Source organism: Caretta caretta, chromosome 4 (assembly GCF_965140235.1).
Source record: "Caretta caretta isolate rCarCar2 chromosome 4, rCarCar1.hap1, whole genome shotgun sequence".
NCBI classification, from domain to species: domain Eukaryota; kingdom Metazoa; phylum Chordata; order Testudines; family Cheloniidae; genus Caretta; species Caretta caretta.
In genome coordinates, this window is record NC_134209.1 from 66,131,213 (window position 1) to 66,150,917 (window position 19,705).

Below are 19,705 nucleotides of genomic sequence, written 5' to 3' on the forward strand. Positions count from 1 at the left end.
CACTTACATGAGAGGAAAGTGATCAGAAACAGTCAGCATGGATTCACCAAGGGAAGGTCATGCCTGACAAATCTAATCGCCTTCTATGATGAGATTACTGGTTCTGTGGATGAAGGGAAAGCAGTGGATGTATTGTATCTTGACTTTAGCAAAGCTTTTGACATGGTCTCCCACAGTATTCTTGTCAGCAAGTTAAAGAAGTATGGGCTGGATGAATGCACTATAAGGTGGGTAGAAAGTTGGCTAGATTGTCGGGCTCAATGGGTAGTTTAGATCAATGGCTCCATGTCTAGTTGGCAGCCGGTGTCAAGTGGAGTGCCCTAGGGGTCGGTCCTGGGGCCAGTTTTGTTCAATATCTTCATAAATGATCTGGAGGATGGTGTGGATTGCACTCTCAGCAAATTTGCAGATGATACTAAACTGGGAGGAGTGGTAGATATGCTGGAGGGCAGGGATAGGATACAGAGGAACCTAGACAAATTGGAGGATTGGGCCAAAAGAAATCTGATGAGGTTCAATAAGGATAAGTGCAGGGTCCTGCACTTAGGACGGAAGAACCCAATGCACAGCTACAGACTAGGGACCGAATGGCTAGGCAGCAGTTCTGCGGAAAAGGACCTAGGGGTGACAGTGGACGAGAAGCTGGATATGAGTCAGCAGGGTGCCCTTGTTGCCAAGAAGGCCAATGGCATTTTGGGATGTATAAGTAGGGGCATAGCGAGCAGATCGAGGGACGTGATCGTCCCCCTCTATTCGACATTGGTGAGGCCTCATCTGGAGTACTGTGTCCAGTTTTGGGCCCCACACTTCAAGAAGGATGTGGATAAATTGGAAAGAGTCCAGCGAAGGGCAACAAAAATGATTAGGGGTCTGGAACACATGACTTATGAGGAGAGGCTGAGGGAACTGGGATTGTTTAGTCTGCAGAAGAGAAGAATGAGGGGGGATTTGATAGCTGCTTTCAACTACCTGAGAGGTGGTTCCAGAGAGGATGGTTCTAGACTATTCTCAGTGGTGGAAGAGGACAGGACATGGAGTAATGGTTTCAAGTTGCAGTGGGGGAGGTTTAGGTTGGATATTAGGAAAAACTTTTTCTCTAGGAGGGTAGTGAAACACTGGAATGCGTTGCCTAGGGAGGTGGTGGAATCTCCTTCCTTAGAAGTTTTTAAGGTCAGGCTTGACAAAGCCCTGGCTGGGATGATTTAATTGGGGATGGGTCCTGCTTTTGAGCAGGGGGTTGGACTAGATGACCTCCTGAGGTCCCTTCCAACCCTGATATTCTATGATTCTATGACTATGAGTTCCACAGTTGGGATCTAGATAATTAGATGTTAAAGAATTTTAAAATTCCAGTTCACTTGTAACTGATTATGCTTTGTTTACTTTTTTGTAATTCTCTCAGTTTGGATGATGAAATTCAAGAGAGTCAATTTCACTTTTTTAATATAAAATAGTATTTCACTTTTAGGTTCTTAGTGTTGCAATGTTGGGGTTGCTAACACAGCAGAACATTTGCTTACAAAAATGTTTTTTTCTTATTTTAATTCTAGCAATATTTCTAACAAGCCTAACTGTTTTGAAAAAGTTTCATTTTACATCACTTAATATCTTTTAAAATAATTTCAAATATGAACACGAGAGAATTGGTGGCAAGTGGATAACATCCTGCCCCTTTATTTCAATATAATATAAGACCCAAAGTAAAATATAATAATCCACGCTTAGGAGAAAAAAAAATTACCCGACAAAACATAAAAGTTTTCCTGCAGCTTCTGTAATAAAAAGTATCTGTAGTCTGAGCAATACAAAGCACAAATTAGGCTCCAGTGAGGCCATTTAGAGATACGACAGCTGACTGACTTTAATTTTACTTTTTAAATAACTAGATAAACTTAATAAATACACCTCAGCTCTCTAGTTGGTGTACTGTGTTAATATTCTTTTGACACTTCCCTGTGGATTGTGACAAAGTTCCTCCTCTACCTTGGTGGGTCTTGCGCTTATTGTCGGATTTGCTCGCCTTGGAGCTTCACACCAGCCCTCAGCTTGGCCATTTTTCTGAACCCACAGTCCAGGTCCACGACTCCTGTGTCTGACCAGGAGTTGGGAGGTTTGGGGGGAACCCGGGCCCGCCCTCTACTCCGGGTTCCAGCCCAGGGCCCTGTGGAATGTCTAGAGTGCCTCCTGGAACAGCTGTGCGACAGCTACAACTCCCTGGGCTACTTCCCCATGGCCTCCTCCCAACACCTTCTTTATTCTCACCATAGGACCTTCCTCCTGGTGTCTGATAACTCCTCAGACCTCCAACAGTCCGCATTCTCATTCTCAGCTCCTAGTGCCTCTTGATCCCTGCTCCTCACATGTGCACCACAAACTGAAGTGAGCTCCTTTTTAAACCCAGGTGCCCTGATTAGCCTGCCTTAATTGATTCTAACAGCTTCTTCATTGGCTGCAGGTGTTCTAACCAGCCTGTCTGTCTGTCTTAATTGTCTCCAGAAGGTTTCTGATTGTTCTGGAACCTTTCCTGTCACCTTACCCAGGGAAAAGGGACCTACTTAACCTGGGGCTAATATATCTGCCTTCTATTACTCTCCTGTAGCCATCTGGCCCGACCTTGTCACAGGATGTACTAAGTAGGTACACAGGACAGCACTGATAAACTGTATGTAGAAGTAAGGTTGTTACTTTCTTCTGAGTTACTATTAGTATTCATTAAAATTCTAAAGATAAGAAAAAAACATAACCTTTTAAAAGAGGTTCACTTCTAACATACGAATAAAGATACACCCAATTACACATATTTCAGTTTTAGTCCATCAAAAGGCTTTCATAACTTTGAAAGCAGCATGTTGTGTTACTGGACCCCAGTGTCTCCCCATACAAAAGGACAGATGGTACATTTCCCATTCCACTGTGGATTTCCTTGCATTTTCCTGTCTTGCAACCTCACTCTTTTAGCACTCATGGTTTACATGTAAAAAAAATCCTACAGAAATATTATGGCTGAAAGTTGATCTCATGAAATTAGAACTCTACAATATAGATGCATGAGAGCTTTCCCAAAGTTGGACAGGAAGACCATTCTTTCCCTGCATAGGTTGTGTGCTGGGGAGATCCACACGGGGCCAGGCAGAGAAGCAAACTTCCACCATTAAGAAGGAAAGCCAGTATGCAACCACTGTTGCAGTTTCAAAGCTGTAGTAGCCCTCCATGGCTAGTGTTCTCCCCTTCCATGTTGCTAGGGGTAATAATGAGTGAATACATGTTTCTTCCTCTGTAGGCTCTCTGTATTCTGCTCCTCCTCCCCCTGCACACTGGAACCACATTAGCTCCACTTCATTCAGACCATCTGTACCCACAGAGTTGTCCAGGGAGAGATTTGTTACTTAAATAGGTCTTGATTGTGGCTCTGCCAGAACCCCTAAGTAAGGGTAAGCCCCAGCAGCAGACCAGGGATCATACTGTGATTTAAAAAGTGACAGTCTGGTTCCTGGTTTACCCCTCTCCCCATTAGGGAAGTAATCCAAGCCAGTCCTTACACTGGTTGCAGATTTCTTCACCATCTGTGCTAGCTAGCACAAAGACGCAGCGGAACAGGTTCTGCCCACTCTCTGCTCCTGCTCTCTATCTCACAGTGTGACCCATGATACAGATAATTCACACAGATAAGGAATGGAACCATCCTTACATCTTTCTTCTCCTTTGTAATATACACAAAGTCATAATCTGCCCCATAATTTGGATCTATTTGAAGTCCATCATCTTCCAGTAATTTCCCAACTCTAAAGTTTATTTTAACAAACTACTTTCTGAACACATCCTTCCCAAGATACATTAGGATCTTTCCTGCTGACACATTAGAGAGCTTGAGCAACTCTTGAATCTGCCACAACTGTGGTAAAGAGAAGCACTCAAGCTGAATCCAGAACATTACAAAAGAAATGGGGGATGCTGGCAGGCCACTCTGTTAGGACTCTTGAACTTGTTACACCCATTTCTTTGGTCAGAAATAGCTTGAACTTGGGAACCTTTAGGGCATGCTGCAAAAGACATGTATTTGCCAGAATATGGAGACAGAGTTGAGGGTACGTTCTTGAAATGTAGAAGAGACAAGTACTTTTTTTTTTTCTTATGTGGCTGTCTGGCCAACTCCTGTTGGATCAAGGGATTGTTTTAACACTGATGGGATTATGTTGCAATATTAATAGTTAATTAACTTTCTAGAGGCATCTTTTTATTATTTAAATATTGAAAAAATAAATCCCACTTTAAGCTACCAGTAATTCCAAATTTTTAGGATCCCTTGATTAATTCTGATGGAGCAAAATCCCAGATCTGATAAAGCACTGCAGAAAAAGTAATCAGTGTGTAATCTTTTGTAACTTTTAAATGTAAATATCTCAACAGTAAGAAATAAAAATGTATCTAGTGTGCTTTCATCCATTAGCTTTTTAAAGAATTAATGGTGTATGAAATGCTGCATCTTAAAATCAGCATTTGGGGGTGGGGATTGGCTAAATGTTAATTCAGTATTACAAGAACATTTATTTTTCGTTCACAAAACTTCAGACCCACAGGAGATGTTTTCACACAGGCTTTTTTTTTTTTTAGGTGATTTCAAATATAATTACTGGCAGAGTCTAGCTATAATGTTTCAAATGTGATACAACCTCAGTAAATGTGAGAATTAATAAAACCATGGGATTAAATGCTTTGATCAATGTAAAATCAGTAGAAGTGAATCATCATTTTTAAGTTCCAAGTTCCACTCAGGAAGGTGTAAGGCCTGGGGAATTTCAGATTTTATTGAATATGATGACTAGAAACAAAGGAAACAATAAACTTACTGTGTGTTAAAATGCCTCAAAAAGGCCATACTTACGCAGCAGCCTCTTGTTTTGACAACCCTTTGATATTCATCGCCAAATAATGATCTATGGCATCTTTGTCTTTGATCAAATGAATCCTAAATTTAAATGAAAAAAAAATTAAAAGAAACACTGAGGTGCTAAAGTAGACGTCTGCAGCATGTATAATGTATCATCATTGCCACTTCGAGACAGATACATTACTTTGTCAATATTTCAGTATTTATCAGACACATTTTATAAACACCTACAAGTATCATATTAACTTTTTGGTCTGTAGCTATTCAAATCTTTATTTTTGCAGGGAAGCAGAGTTGGCTTTGGTATTTAGGGACCCTGTTATCCAAAGGTTTTATATACACACTACAGAGTTCATTTTTAGGTAAAATCAGTGTTTAGCAACCCGCTACACTCAAACTTTTTTCCAAAATGGAATCATTATGTTTTTGCCTTGACAGCATGGACTAAGCAGAGCGTCAAATCTGTTTTGTACTAGACTCTTTAGAAACCAAATTTACTCACACACAGATTGTGTAGTGTAATTTAGGCTCAGAGACAATTTTACCTATCTAAAAATCTCAAGAGCATATCCTAATGGTTGACCTTCATTAAAGCCTGACCCAAAGCCCACTGAAGTCACCAAAAAGACTCCCATTGACTTCAGTGTGTTCTGTTCTAGTGGTAAGGTTGGAAATTGGACTGACAGACAATTCAATTTCAGCCAACATTTCAGTTCTTTAATTGTGACTCCAAACTCCACAAAGGCCCTGGAGTTGCAAAGGCATTATTTACTGACCAGAAAAGGAATGATGCCTTCTTATACATACTGAGAGCATCACGTTAGAGGATATTACTTTTATAGCAGTGATGTGAATTAACTTTTATTCAATAAAAAACTATGAGAAAAGAACATTAAGATTGTATGGTTAAGCCTTGTTGCATGTAAATTCATATCTCTGCCCCTTTGTGGATATGTATTACATTGCAGTCTTTAATTACTTAATTAAATCCTCTCCCTCTGATATATTTTTTCCATAATTGTATGGACATCTGGATAACATTTTGTAGCATTGCCTATTACTCTATGAATGCCAGAAAAAGTCCACAAAAATCATTTATGTGTACATAAAACGGTGTTTACAAAATATACCGCACTGAAGTAGTAGGGTTGCCAGGTGTCCGATTTTCTACCAGAACGCCCGGTTGAAAAGGGACTTTGGCAGCTCCAACTGGGCAGTTAAAAGTGCGGTCGGTGGTGCTGCATCCTGGCACTGCACTGTACCGCGGAAGTGGCCAGCAGGTTCTGCTCCTAGGTGCAGGAAGCACGGGGCTCCATGCATTGTGTCCGCTCCAAGCACTGGCGCTGCACTCCCATTGGCCAGGACCGCAGCCAATGGGAGCTGGGGGGTGGGGCTGTGCCTGTGGGCGAGAACAGCACACGGAGCCTCCTGGCCCCCCTGCCTAGGAGCCGGACCTGCTGGCTGCTTCCAGGGCGCAGCATGGTGCCAGGATAGGCAGGGAGCCTGCCTTAGCCTCACTGCGCCACTGACTGGGAGCCGCCAGAGGTAATCCTGCACCCCAACCCTGAGCCCCAACCCCCTATCCCAGCCCTGAACCACTCCAAACCTGGAGCCCCCTCCTGCACCCCAAACCCCTCATCCCCAGCCCCAACCCAGAGCTCACACCCCCAGCCCAGAGTCTTTACTCCCTCCCAACACCCTTCCTCAACCCGCAGACCCCTCCCACATTCCAAATCCCTTGGCCCCATCCCCCAGCCTGGAGCCTCCTCCTGTACCCCAAACCCCTCATCCCAGCCACACCCCAGAGCCCGCACTCCGAGCCCCTGCCCTAGCCTGGAACCCCCTCCTGCACCCTGAACCCCCCATTTCTGGCCCCACCTTGGAGCCCACACCCCTCAATTACAGCCCTCACCCCCCCACACACACCCCAACCCCCTGCTCCAGCCCATTGAAAGTGAATGAGGGTGTGGGAGAGCAAGCCACCAAGAGAGGGGAAAAGTACTGAGCAGGGGTGTGGCCTTGGGGGAAGGGCGGGGCTAGGGTGTTTCAGTTTTGCGTGATAGAAACTTAGCAACCCTATGAAGTAGGAAAGAAAAATAAAAACAAAAAAATGAAAAAAAATTGCTGTCATATACAGGCCACTTAAATTCATCTCATACTTAACTATTGCTGCCTTAACTGCACTTAAGGTACATTAGCCTTATAGTACACTATCTCATTCCTCAATTGCACCTAAGAAAGGCCATGCACATAGAACGCACTGCTGGTTACATGAAAATACATACCTTAGGGAAAAAAATGTATCATAATAATCAAATTATAATCTAATTACAATCCAAATCAAAGTCTGCAGACTAAGCCTACAAGCCTAAATCAATGAAGATATTATGGACCATTAGGACAATACAAATAGTGTACAATAATGTAAAAGATGTATTACACAATACTACATGTTTAGCCAAGAATGTAGATATATTTGAGAAATAGTATATGACTATGTAATTAAGAACAAAAACTCTTTGGCTAGACACCACCAAAATGACCTGAAACTATGCACTTTAGGAGGTCTGCAAAAGGAACCTCCTGCTCCTTCAGGCATTCCAAATACAAAGAAAAGGCAGAAAATATCTAGAGGTAGCAATGTTCAACTTCACAATTATCTAACCAACATTTAATTTAAATCACCATTTAAATATAATCTCCAATGAGATGGACGGAAAGTTTGTTGTCTCACCTCTGCTTCTTGGGAATCTTTATTTATTTATTTATTTTAAACACTACACTCTGTAGACAGCAAAGATGAATCACAAAGCTTAAAGTCGCACTTGTCATGTAGTCCAGGTTTAAAATGATCTAATCTGATGGGGAGGGGCGGGGGAGAAATGTGCTCCAGAGTTTACAAAAAAAAAAAATTAAGCATAGCCAAGAATTGAACACACACACACCCCCCTCACAGATAAGCTACTGTTTACAAAAGACCTACAATGTTTTATGCTGTATTAAAGAGGCTGCCAAGGAAGATATCCATCATGAAGAATTCAAGCTACTTGGAAAAATAAACATTTCTCTTAGACCTGTGCTGACACCATCAATGATGTTTGTGCACAAACAAGAAAGAAAAGACAGAAGAACCATATTATCTTATTCACCATAAAAACACAAGAGTCAGTTCAATTACTACCAAATAGGAAAAAGGATAAAGCTCTAACCAGGGTGTTCTAAACAATCAGAATTGAAAGGAACAAAAATTATGAATGTGAAAATTATCTGGCTGCGTTTTATGTCTGTTTCGAGGTGTCATGTGCACTTATTTGGAAATGTCATTTTGTCATAATTGAGAGATGGGGTGGAGGTGAAATAGGGTAAGAATCACTATCCTTTTTCTTCCAGAAGTTGTCACTTGTTTTACCAATCAGTTTCAGCCCCCTATTTCAACGTTGCCATGACTCATCACATTTCATAAATATAGATTATATAAAGAACTTTTCCCTTTAAGTTGATTTCTATTTAGTTTTAAATTGATTTCTTATTTAAGAGAAAAAAAAATCAATTTTGTCATCTTCTTACTGATGACCAATCATACTTGCTCGCATTTTGAAGCAGCTGTTTTACAATTGTTTGCCTCCTCAGCTTATAGGGCAAAATTATCCAATTTCTTTTACTGAAAAGATTCTTTATTCATACAACAAAGAAAAAAAATCAGCCTTGTAACATTCACACAAAACAGAACCACGCGAAGATAAAGAGCGATAAATACAATTTAAATCTTATCTTATTCCCACTTCAAAAACTGTTAACTTAGAGTCAAAGTTTCCCAACATTTCAATGCAGACACAAAATATCAAAGAAATCAAGTTACAGTAACATTAACATTCCCATGATTTATCACTCAACCATAATACTCAAACATGCCAACAGATTCCTTACATCCATAACAAACTCCCTTTAATTTCCAAAATAAAATTACCACATACCCCTATCCAGTTCTTAAAAAAAAAACAAAAAAACAAAAAAAACACACCACAATCACACAAAGGCTTATAAAGCCAACCATGGATTGTTTTGATAGTTAATAGTAACAGACTTTACTCAAAGATTATCTATTGGTAAGCTATATTAATCAAAGTCAGAGTTACCGGCCATGTTAGTATGATTTTGAAGGACCCTTGCAGGAGACACAGAGGGAGCAGGTATATGCCAAGGGAGCATGGGCATAGTGAAAGGAAGAATGTTCAAGGGAAAATGGCAAGACAGGGCTTGCTCAGGGAAGCCTGAGGGGAGTGAGAGATTCAGGGAAGCCTGGGCTACACAGAGTAAATGATCCAGCCCCATTTCTCTGCTCCAGATCCAGCAAGACGTGAACAGGGCTGGATTGCACTGAAAGGTTGCCTCAGTGTGTGGCCAGAGGCTTGGAAGGCCGTACTAAAGTGAACTACTGAAGTACTTAAACTTTTAAACATTTCGCCCACCCCGCTGCCTGTTTCAGATCCGGATAGCATAAGTTTGTTGGAGGTTTTGAATAGGGAAAGAAGCTGGCTGCCTGACGTGCAAGGGAACATGGCTAGAACCAGAGAGCAAAGGTTCAACGGGGATGCAGGGAGGAAAGAGAAGTAATTGGGGGAGAGGCTTCAGGAACAGAAGGCAATGGAGGCATCAACTGATCTGCTATGGAGTCCCAATGCTAGTGGCATAGCAGGTGTACTCCTGTGTCACTCAGACTGTGGTGACATCTTTTGAAGCTTGCACAGAGACCGCTCCAAAGCTGCTGCTAGCATTAGACTGGAGAGGGGCTACTACTGTTAGGACTAAAATACCCTGAAGGAGCTCCTACTCCTACCTTCTGGCACAGAGGGAACTGGGAGTTTGCCTCCCTCAGAAGGAATTCTAAGGGGGACAAACCATTCCAGCAAAGGGATCTATGTGTTTATATGGTGCCCACATCAACATTACTCTGCCAACAAGGGCACCTACTACCCCAGAGGATTCTGTGTATACGGAGCTCCACTGCCACCATCCCAGAGTACTCTACTAGGGTGTGGCAATAGCAAGGAGCCCGTTTCTAGGATGGCAAGAGGCTGCTTCCATCCCTCCTTCCCCCCCACACCTATCCCATACAGAATTCTCTGCTAAATCTCTGCAAGGACTGTCCCATACAAGAGCTCTCTGCTAAATCAGGCAGGAGTCCTGCCACTGTTGGTCTTCAGGCCAGCTGGAGCATCTCTGCTCCTCAACCCACTACATCCTGTTCTCAGTCTCTAAATGCTGCAGTCTGGTCCAGGAGGTAGAAAAACCCTCAGCCTTGATGCATCTCTCAATGCAGAGAACTCTTTGTTTAGGACTAAAATAAATTGATTTGGGGGAGGTTAAGCAGGGCTGCTTAGCATTAATTTACTGTGATCCAACATTAAACCGATTTATTTGGAGTGGCAAGCAGCATTAATTGGGATCTCAGTACTCAACCAGTGGGAGACTAGGGTCTTCCAACCCAAGCAGTGGGGAGCAACTAACTAATGGCATACCAGGTAGCTGGAGACATGACTTGGTATGGGGTATGAGTTGAGGCACTGGTGTATTTCAGGCTGGTGAGTAGGTTTGGTCCTTGAACTATCAAGTGTTGGGTAATTTTTTCATGCCAATTTGTAAACACCTACTAAGAGGAAAGGACTCTTTTGAAAATGTAGGAGAAAGTGTATACCATGAATAGAGCTCTTTTGAAATCTATCATAATGACAAAGAAAAATGGTGGTACTAATCTCTCCTGCCTTTACTTACTTCACTGATTGTTTGAAAGCTTTTCTTCAGTCTTTAAGCAGCATCTTGAAATTTCATTGAACTTAATTTTACTGAAACTGCAGGCAACTTTGTGGATTAGATGATGCCAATTCAAGTATGGACATGTTCAGTACATAATATATTTTAGATGACAAGAAGATCATTTGGGTTCTATTGTTCTATCTTAAAAAGACAAGTGAGTTTGCACTTCCTATTGCCTTTTATTCATTATGTGCATGTAATTTTGCTCATAGATTATTTTCTTGTCTTAAACTTTTGCTTTAAAATATCCCTACTACTCAAACCATAATTTGTCTTCTCTTTAAGATATCTGATTGAAGCTATTTACAGCAAAAGTGTTAGTCTTCCAAAAGTCAATGAGACACACATACCTTGCAAGTTTTATTGAAGGGCAAACCATCTGCTCTACAAGGCTGCGATGTTCCTTTGGACACTGTATCTGCACAGGAGGCAAAGTACTCATTCTGAACTAAAAAAAAAAAAATACACATAAAATTTAAAATAGTGTCTTTCCTGTGACCCATGACTTACCCTTACCCTTCCTCAGTCTTTCCCCATTTACTGTTTTTCCCCTTTTGTTTCATAATATGTGAAATTAGGTCCCTCTGCTTTAAAGACTTGCACCTGTGATTAATGTGCATATGTCTTTGCAGGATTGGGTCTTTGGAGTTACTGGATTGGGACATAATGCCTGGGACTGATTCTGATCTCATTTGTAACTGCATTGTGGTACTGCTGATTTAGATGGGTGTAACTGAGATCAGAATCAGGTTTCTTTAAGGGTCTACTGGGCTGTCAAATGTCAAAAGTATCTTATTAAATAGATAGGTAAAATAAAGAAATGATAAAACATGCAATGTGTAATAATGATGCAACAGCAGGCATTGTATTATCCTACAAAATAAATAATAGAAACCACTTAACTTTATAACTAAGTAATGCTGTATGAACACAGGCTTTTACTTATGGAGAACAAAACCAAAAAGTCCCCGTCGCTATAAAGAGCGGTCTAGTTTGTCTTTTTGGAAGTACATAAATGTTAACAGAACTTTTTTGTCACATACAGCTACTGTGTTCTTTCCTCTCAAGTACTCAGCCTACACTTCCCACCATTAAAGCTTCAGCTGCCAGTTCCTTCATTTTGCATGTTTGTGATCTGAGACATTAGCAGCAGGAGCACCCTTACTTTTAATTTTGGTTTAAATGTAGGTATTGCAAGACCTGCTGGCAGGCCCCAAGACATAAACTTTTAATAGGAGTGGGAAACAGGATTTTAAAGGGGGAAAGAAAGTTAGCTATTTGTTACATTTATTGAATGGAAATTTTCTGTTACTTGTCAGGAGCAGTTGATAGATACCAATCAATCAAAAGGTAGCAAAACCTATTTAAATTAGCCTTTCTGAAAAAGCAAAATCCATTTCATTGCGGCTATAGTGAGCAGTAGCACACAAAAAATATTGTGCTAAAATTTCTAAAATGCATATTTGTTCCTCATCACTTAGACTAGCATATCAATAAGGTAATGGAGGGTAAGGAAAGAGATACAGTAGGGCACTACGTTGAGGCGGCTGTGGGGATTAATAGGGATTTAATATTATTGATAACATTTACAATTGTATTTCACAGCACAAGTGAAAGCTAGACATTATACAAACACCCAGATTTACAGTATACAATGACACTTTTCATCTAAACATCTCAAACCACCATGTCATTAAAAAAACAATTAATCTCAGTCAAGAATTATAATTTTTAGAAATTCTAGATTTGTATTTGTGTCTGTGATTAAATAAGTTTTTCTATGAAAGGGAGTTCTGTTTGGCAGTGGTCTATACTGAGAGATGGTCAGTCACTGATTGGTCATTGATATTTTTGTTCCAGTGACAGGAAGGCTAGAGATGGAACAAGACTTTAGAACAAATCCTTCTATAAATCTCATCTCTTACTGCACATCTGCAATTGTATTTTACAGCCCAAGTTAGCTTCATGGCAAGATGCAATACATGTTTTAGTTTAGTGTTTAATTTGTTTTTCATTTATTTTAGTTTTTTTCTTCATAAGTGTATGAAAGTTTTGGTGATTTATTTTATTTCCAAAACTTAAGGACAAACTTTACATATAAATTATAAGTACGCAAAAACAGGAAGGTATTGGTAATACATTTCAGTGAAGCAATTTATGTTAATATCCCTTTAAACTCATTTTGATGTTCATTTAAATGAGTGATAATCTCTCTACATTTTACTTATTCTGCATGGGTCAAATTGTACTGCATTTACTAATAGCAATCAGACAATCCACAGGATAAACTGATATTCTGTGAAAGAGAGTAGCATAATTCGACTTTAAATAGGGGCCAGATCTATCTCCCACTGAAGTCAATGGGAGTCTTTCCACTGGTTTCAATGAGAGGTGGACTAGACACTAAGGGCCTGATCCAAAACCCACCAAAGTCAATAGAAAGGCTTCTATTGATTTTAATGGGCTTTGGAGAAGACCATAAGGCTCTGATTCAGCATATCACTTAAGCATGAAGTACATATTAAAATTAAGCAAGTGATTCAGGGGACATGAAATGAAATTAAAAAGGTGGGAAATTCAAAGCCAATATAAAGGAAATACTTTTTCACACAACATGTGATTAAACTATGAAGCTCACTAACTCAGGAAATTGCTGAACCCATAATTTAACAAGATTCAAAGAGGGACTGGATAGTTATACGGATATGAAAATACCCACGGTTATCACTGTGATGTTCTATAAAAAGATCACCGTTTATATCATTGTTTGTTACAACTGTTATACAATTGCAATAGATCTTCTATAAAGTATCATTGGAAAATTTGAAATCTGTTGCACAATGTTATCCAGTTTATGTTGTGTGTATTAGCAAAGATTCATAACTTCCTACACATTGATATGTGCTTGGGTAACACCCACAAGATAGATTTATATCCAGACGAGCCAGACATGGTTAAGGAGAATCAACTCTTCTAATAGGCCTCTCTTGAGAATGTCTCAGAGAGCATATGGACAATGGAGGCCCACTGACTTAGCAGGGCATGTAGAACATGTGATGCTTCACTCCATGTTTGAGATAGTAATTCTCCATACACGTGGGCTGCGGGGTATAAACTGGAGAGTGTGATATCATTCTCTTGCCTCTTTCCTGCTCCACATCTCTGGATTATGATTTCTAACAAAGAAGAACTTTGAACAATGACCTGAGGACCCCAATATCTGGGGAGAATCAGAGAGACTTTTGCAAACTGGCAGATTTAAAAATCACTGCTATTATCCTGATCTACAAACAACTGTAATGCATATGATTCATTTTAACCTCTTAACTCTTCTTTTTTTATACATTAATAAACGTTTAGTTTTGTAATTACTAAAGGATTGGCTACTGGAGTGGGTTTTGGGGAAGAACTGAAATATATTTAATCTGGGTGTGCCTCTGGTTCTTTTGAACTGGAAGAACCTAATATATGGGATTCTTGGTTTTAATAATTTATCATAGAAGTCTGGTTTGGTACATGAGGGGCTAGAGGGCCTGAAAGGGGGCTGTCTTTGGCTTCATTATAACCAGGGTGACCAGATATCACGATTTTAGGGTCTCTCTCTTATGTAGGCTCCTATTACCAGTCACCCCCGTCCCAATTTTTCACATTTGCTGTCTGGTCACCCTAATTATAACTAATATAGTATTTTGGAAGCAAACATTTGTTACTGGCTTAGTGAAATTTCATGATAGAATAGACCACCAGTTTGGGGTACGTGCCCTCTTTTATGTCAGTCTGACCTGAGAATGGCACTCTTAGCTGTGTCCCCTACCAGGCAGCATGACAATCTTAACTAATGACAACATTTTGGAAGGGATATTAAACCTTGTGCTTCAGGGTTTAAGCCAATCGCTATTAGATAGCGTGATGATTGCTGTGTATGTTGGGGATAGGTTATCCCACATTGCCTAGTATGGCATTCTTATTCCCTCCTCTGAAGCATCTGGTGTTGGCCATTGTAAGAGACAGAATAACAGATTAGACAGACTGGGTCTGATTCATAGAGCCTTGTGAGAATACAAAATTTGTATCTGCATCTGATCAGTGATCCACACACATGGTCAGTGGATATCTGCAGATTTGAAGGGCTCTAGATAGAAAATCTGGATCCTTATCCATCCATGATCTGCAAACATGGTCTGCGGATATTCACTGCATCTGCAGATATCCACAGATATAAAGCTGATATCTGCAGATTTGCAGGGCTCTACTGATCCAGTATGGCAATTCCTGTGTTCCTATGATTAAGGACTTTGCTGCCACAATAGGCATTCTAGAAATCAATAAAGTCAATCTTACAGGGCTTTGGACTGGCGAATGGTAGAGGATAGAGAATATAACTGAACACTTACTGTATAGAAGGCACTTGTTCACTCCTAAGATGGCTAAAAATAAGGATAACAAATTTATAGACTCTATAGAATCCAAATGAAGTTATTAAATTTACTCTATATAATGGCTAATATCATTTTGTTTCATCTACCTCTCTTCTAAAGCATGTTCCAAATCCACACACCATTAAAACCAATCAGCTTTTGCAGTAATAGGGATCAAGACATTTAGTTGCCCTCAAATAGAGTATTGACTTTAAGCTCTCGGAGCAGAGGCCATGTCACTTTTCATCTGCAAAGCACCATAAATGCTTATGGCACTGTACAAAAGCCCTGACTCTGCAACCTGATTCACGCAGCCAAACTCCTAAGTTCATGATGAGTGTGTCAAAAGTTAACGGAACTTTGCATGGGCCCAAATCCTCCCATATGATCCACTTACATGAATGGGTGTCACAGAGATATCTGTATAACCATTTATCTATTATATGACTAACTGTATAAAATTGATACTTATTTATAAAATATTCAAGAATAACAAAATGTCACCTTGACAAAAGACCACCACCAAAGTGTGATGCTTCCATCCCTCTGTGCTGAATCAAGACTTCAAGAAACAACATCCATGAACAGTGTGTGAAGTAAAGCATTTTCAGTCATGTCTATGTTACAGACTTTTAAGGGGAAATTCCCCCTGTGCTACAACTTTCAGCTGCTCAAAATGCTGGATCTCACCAGAGCTTTTCCTACATTAGGGCTCCCAGTAGTGTTAGCACCAGTAGCAATGTTTTCTGAACATTCCCTAGTGAAGAGGCAGCCTTCCTGAGAACTGGTGCTGCTTCACTAACCATGCCATCAGGAAACAGGAAAAGAGAAAGACCAGCAGCAATATGAAGATAGATATGTAGGTAAGAAAAGGATGAAAACAGAAGAGGAGGGATAAGGCTAAAGTGGCTTTGAGAGATGGGAACTAAAAACAAAGAGCTTAAGAATAATGGATAAAAACACAGTTAAAGGAATTCACTGTGTGATGCATCATTTTAATGTACAACATGGAACAACATGTCACACAGTGGAGGATTGAGGACTCTTGCCATTTGCAATTTTTTAGATTTTTGCAAATTAAGTATCTGATGAACTTTGAGGAGGGTAAAGGAAATCTTATATTAACCAACTGCAAATTTGTCTGGGAACACACTATTCTTTGTGTAACTTAACTGCAGACTCTTAATTGTTTGCATATTTAATTTTTTAAACATGCTCCAGTTTGCAAGAAGCTAGGGAAAGTATTTTAAACTGATAAGTGTTGAGTGAGCGGTGCTCCTACTGCTCCCCTCAGGATTCTTTTCAATCACTTTTTCCAGCTCACTCAGGACTCAGCTCCAGGAGACTGGAACCACGTCATTGTGTTGCATTTACAATAGCAACAGGGCAAATAATATTTTGAAAAGAAAAGCATTTGTGGCACACAACACAGGAGCGAGCCTCCAGCTCAGTGCAAGGGCCCTGACACCATGGCACCGCCCAAGCAGGCAGCACGAATCGCACCGCGGCTTCTGCGCCTCTTTGGACGTACAGCGCCAGACACACTCTCCAGCTTACTCCCAGTGGAGAGCCCTGCGAGCGCCGGTTCTGTGTAGATCTGCTCCGAGCAGCAAGATCCCCCCGCCCACACGAAGGGCTGGGTGTATCCTCGCTGTCCTCCCGCACTTCGCACGGCACCACCCCGGGAGGGGGCAAACCGGAAACGCATAGAGGGATTAACACCCCCCACCCCAGGGGCCCGGCAAGCGGGGCCTCACCCGACCAACCCCGCCTCTAGCACCGAACCCCCGCGGGGTGACTGAGCCGGGCAGGGAGCGATACCCACACGGGCCCCGCTCACCCGCCGGCGCAGCTACACCTACCGCAGCTAGGCGAGTCCTAGGACGCGCAGAGTCGTTACCATGGGAACCGGGGCCGTGCCTGCGGGGAGGGGCCGGACCGACAAGTGATGTGAGCATGCGCAGTAACCGCGGCTGAGGTCGGGGCATTCGGTTCTGCCCTTGGTTGGCGTCACCATCTGTTCGCTGCTGTGAACGGGGCGGGGATAGAATTGCGCCAGGTATGAGAGGCAGATGGGGCGGGGCAGGAGGCTGGAACCGGGTGGAGGCGCTGCCAGGCAGCCGCGGCGGCGGCGGCGATCCCGGCGTAGGGAGGAGCAGGGGGATTGGAAGGGGACCCCCTTGGGGTGAGCCCGCGGCAGTGGTTGCAGAAATTGGGTGTCGGTGGCCGAGGGGGGTTTGTTTCCTGGCGGGACGGAACGTCTCAGCAGCCGCAGCATGGCCCAGTGCCTCGGCAGAGCAGCTCTTCCCTCTGTGAGATGATGTACCCAGCTGCGAAAGGAGAGCGGAGTCTATGAACCCTTAGCGCGCACGCAGACTAAACAAGTCCGAACGTACATACTTTTCTGGGGTTTCAAATACCACCTTGTCAATGCACAGAGCTGTGACATGACTGCATGGAGCCTCAGAACAGTTCACACATTTGTCTAATGGGCTGCTCAGGTGGCTGGAGTAGTACGCCCAGTTCCTGTCCTACACTAGAAATTGATAGGTTTCAGAGTAGCAGCTGTGTTAGTCTGTATTCACAAAAAGAAAAGGAGGACTTGTGGCACCTTAGTGAGTAACCAGTTTATTTGAGCATAAGCTTTCGTGAGCTACAGCTCACTTCAGCAGATGCATTCAGTGGAAAAATACAGTGAGGAGATTTATATACACACAGAACATGAAAAAATGGGTGTTATCATACATATTGTAAGGGGAGTGATCACTTAAGATAAGTTATTACCAGCAAGGGGGGGGGGTGAAAACCTTTTGTAGTGATAATCAAGGTGGGCCATTGCCAGCAGTTAACAGGAACATCTGATTTGTGTCCATTTATTCTTTTACGTAGAGACCGTCTAGTTTGACCAATGTACATGGCAGAGGGGCACTGCTGGCACATGATGGCATATATCACAGTGGTAGATGTGCAGGTGAACGAGCCTCTGATAGTGTGGCTGATGTGAAAAGAATAAATGGACACAAATCAGATGTCAAGAATTATAACATTCATAAACCAGTTGGAGAACACTTCAATCTCTCTGGTCACTCGATTACAGACCTAAAGGTTGCAATATTACAACAAAAAGACTTCAAAAACAGATTCCACTGAGAGACTGCTGAATTGGAATTAATTTGCAAACTGGATACAATTAACTTAGGCTTGAATAGAGACTGGGTGTGGATGTGTCATTACACAACGTAAAACTATTTCCCCATGTTTATTTCCCCCCAACCCCCCACTGCTCCTCAGACGTTCCTGTTATCTGCTGGCAATGGCCCACCTTGATTATCACTACAAAAGATTTCCCTCCCCCTGCCTGCTTTTAATAGTTCATCTTAAGTGATCACTCTCCTTACAATATGTATGGTAACACCCACTTTTTCATGTTCTGGGTGTATATAAATCTCCTCACTTTTTTTTCCACTGAATGCATCCGATGAAGTGAGCTGTAGCTCACGAAAGCTTATGCTCAAATAATTTGGTTAGTCTGTAAGGTGCCACTAGTACTCCTTTTCTTTTTACTAGAAATTGAGTTTCAGTCCGTTTATTTTATTTTTTTTAAAAAGCAGTATTTTTATGACTCATTGTCCACAAAACATATTCTACCTTGGTTATCATTGTGCACATGGATATCATTGTGCTCCTGCATGTATGACTTGAGTAGTAAACTCTTTGAGAATGGTTTCAGAGTAGTAGCAGTGTTAGTCTGTATCAGCAAAAACAAGGAGTACTTGTGGCACCTTAAGACTAACAAATTTATTTGGGCATAAGCTTTCGTGGGATAAAACTCCATGCTTATGCCCAAATAAATTTGTCAGTCTTAAGGTGCTCGTTGTCTTTGAGAATGGTCTTTCAACAAGTTTTGCACTCACCTTATAGTAATGGCATCTAGGCCCTGTTTCCCTCATTTGCTTATAAGAATGTGCCAAAAACCTCTCAAGTCCAGGTATATCCTGCCAACTAATTCCCCCCATCCACTGCGCTGGTTATCCTGTCAAAGGAAGTGAGGTTGGGTTAGCACAATTTGTTCTTGACAAACCGATGCTGGCTTTTACTTATCACCTTATTCTCCATGTTTGAACAATTTGATTAAAAAAAAAATCACACACAAAAAAACCACCGAGACACAAGGTAGTTTACTGCCCAAAAACTTAATTAAGGGAGAGTTAAAGCTTGCCTAGTGGTGCCTTGTGCCCTTCTGGAATGTGGAGAGTAGTTAAACTTAAGTCTCTGAAAACCAAGAAATTCAAGGGTAATTGTCATAAATATAAAGGGAAGGGTAAACCCCGTTAAAATCCCTCCTGGCCAGAGGAAAAATCCTCTCACCTGTAAAGGGTTAAGAAGCTAAAGGTAACCTTGCTGGCACCTGACCAAAATGACCAATGAGGAGACAAGACACTTTCAAAAGCTGGGAGGAGGGAGAGAAACAAAGGGTCTCTGTCTGTCTATATGCTGCTTTTGCCAGGGATAGAACAGGAATGGAGTCTTAGAATTTTTAGTAAGTAATCTAGCTAGGTATGTGTTAGATTAGGATTTCTTTAAA

General features: G+C 41.5%; 1 protein-coding gene across 3 annotated transcripts in view; it reads right to left on the reverse strand.

Moving 5' to 3' along the window:
- TTC29 (tetratricopeptide repeat domain 29) overlaps positions 1 to 17,049 on the reverse strand; it is a 219,935-nt gene extending 202,886 nt beyond the window's left edge. For 2 of the 3 annotated variants that reach the window (XM_075127723.1, XM_048847298.2), the window contains exons 1-3: positions 16,983 to 17,049; positions 11,053 to 11,150; positions 4,883 to 4,966 (exon numbers count right to left, since the gene is read on the reverse strand). In XM_075127723.1, coding sequence (XP_074983824.1) covers positions 4,883 to 4,966; positions 11,053 to 11,144 — 176 coding nt within the window. In that variant the 5' untranslated portion in view covers positions 11,145 to 11,150; positions 16,983 to 17,049. Of the gene's footprint in view, positions 1 to 4,882; positions 4,967 to 11,052; positions 11,151 to 15,096; positions 15,131 to 16,982 lie in introns of those variants that run through there. The other variant, XM_075127724.1, reaches the window with a different exon arrangement.
- Positions 17,050 to 19,705: the final 2,656 nt, after the last annotated feature.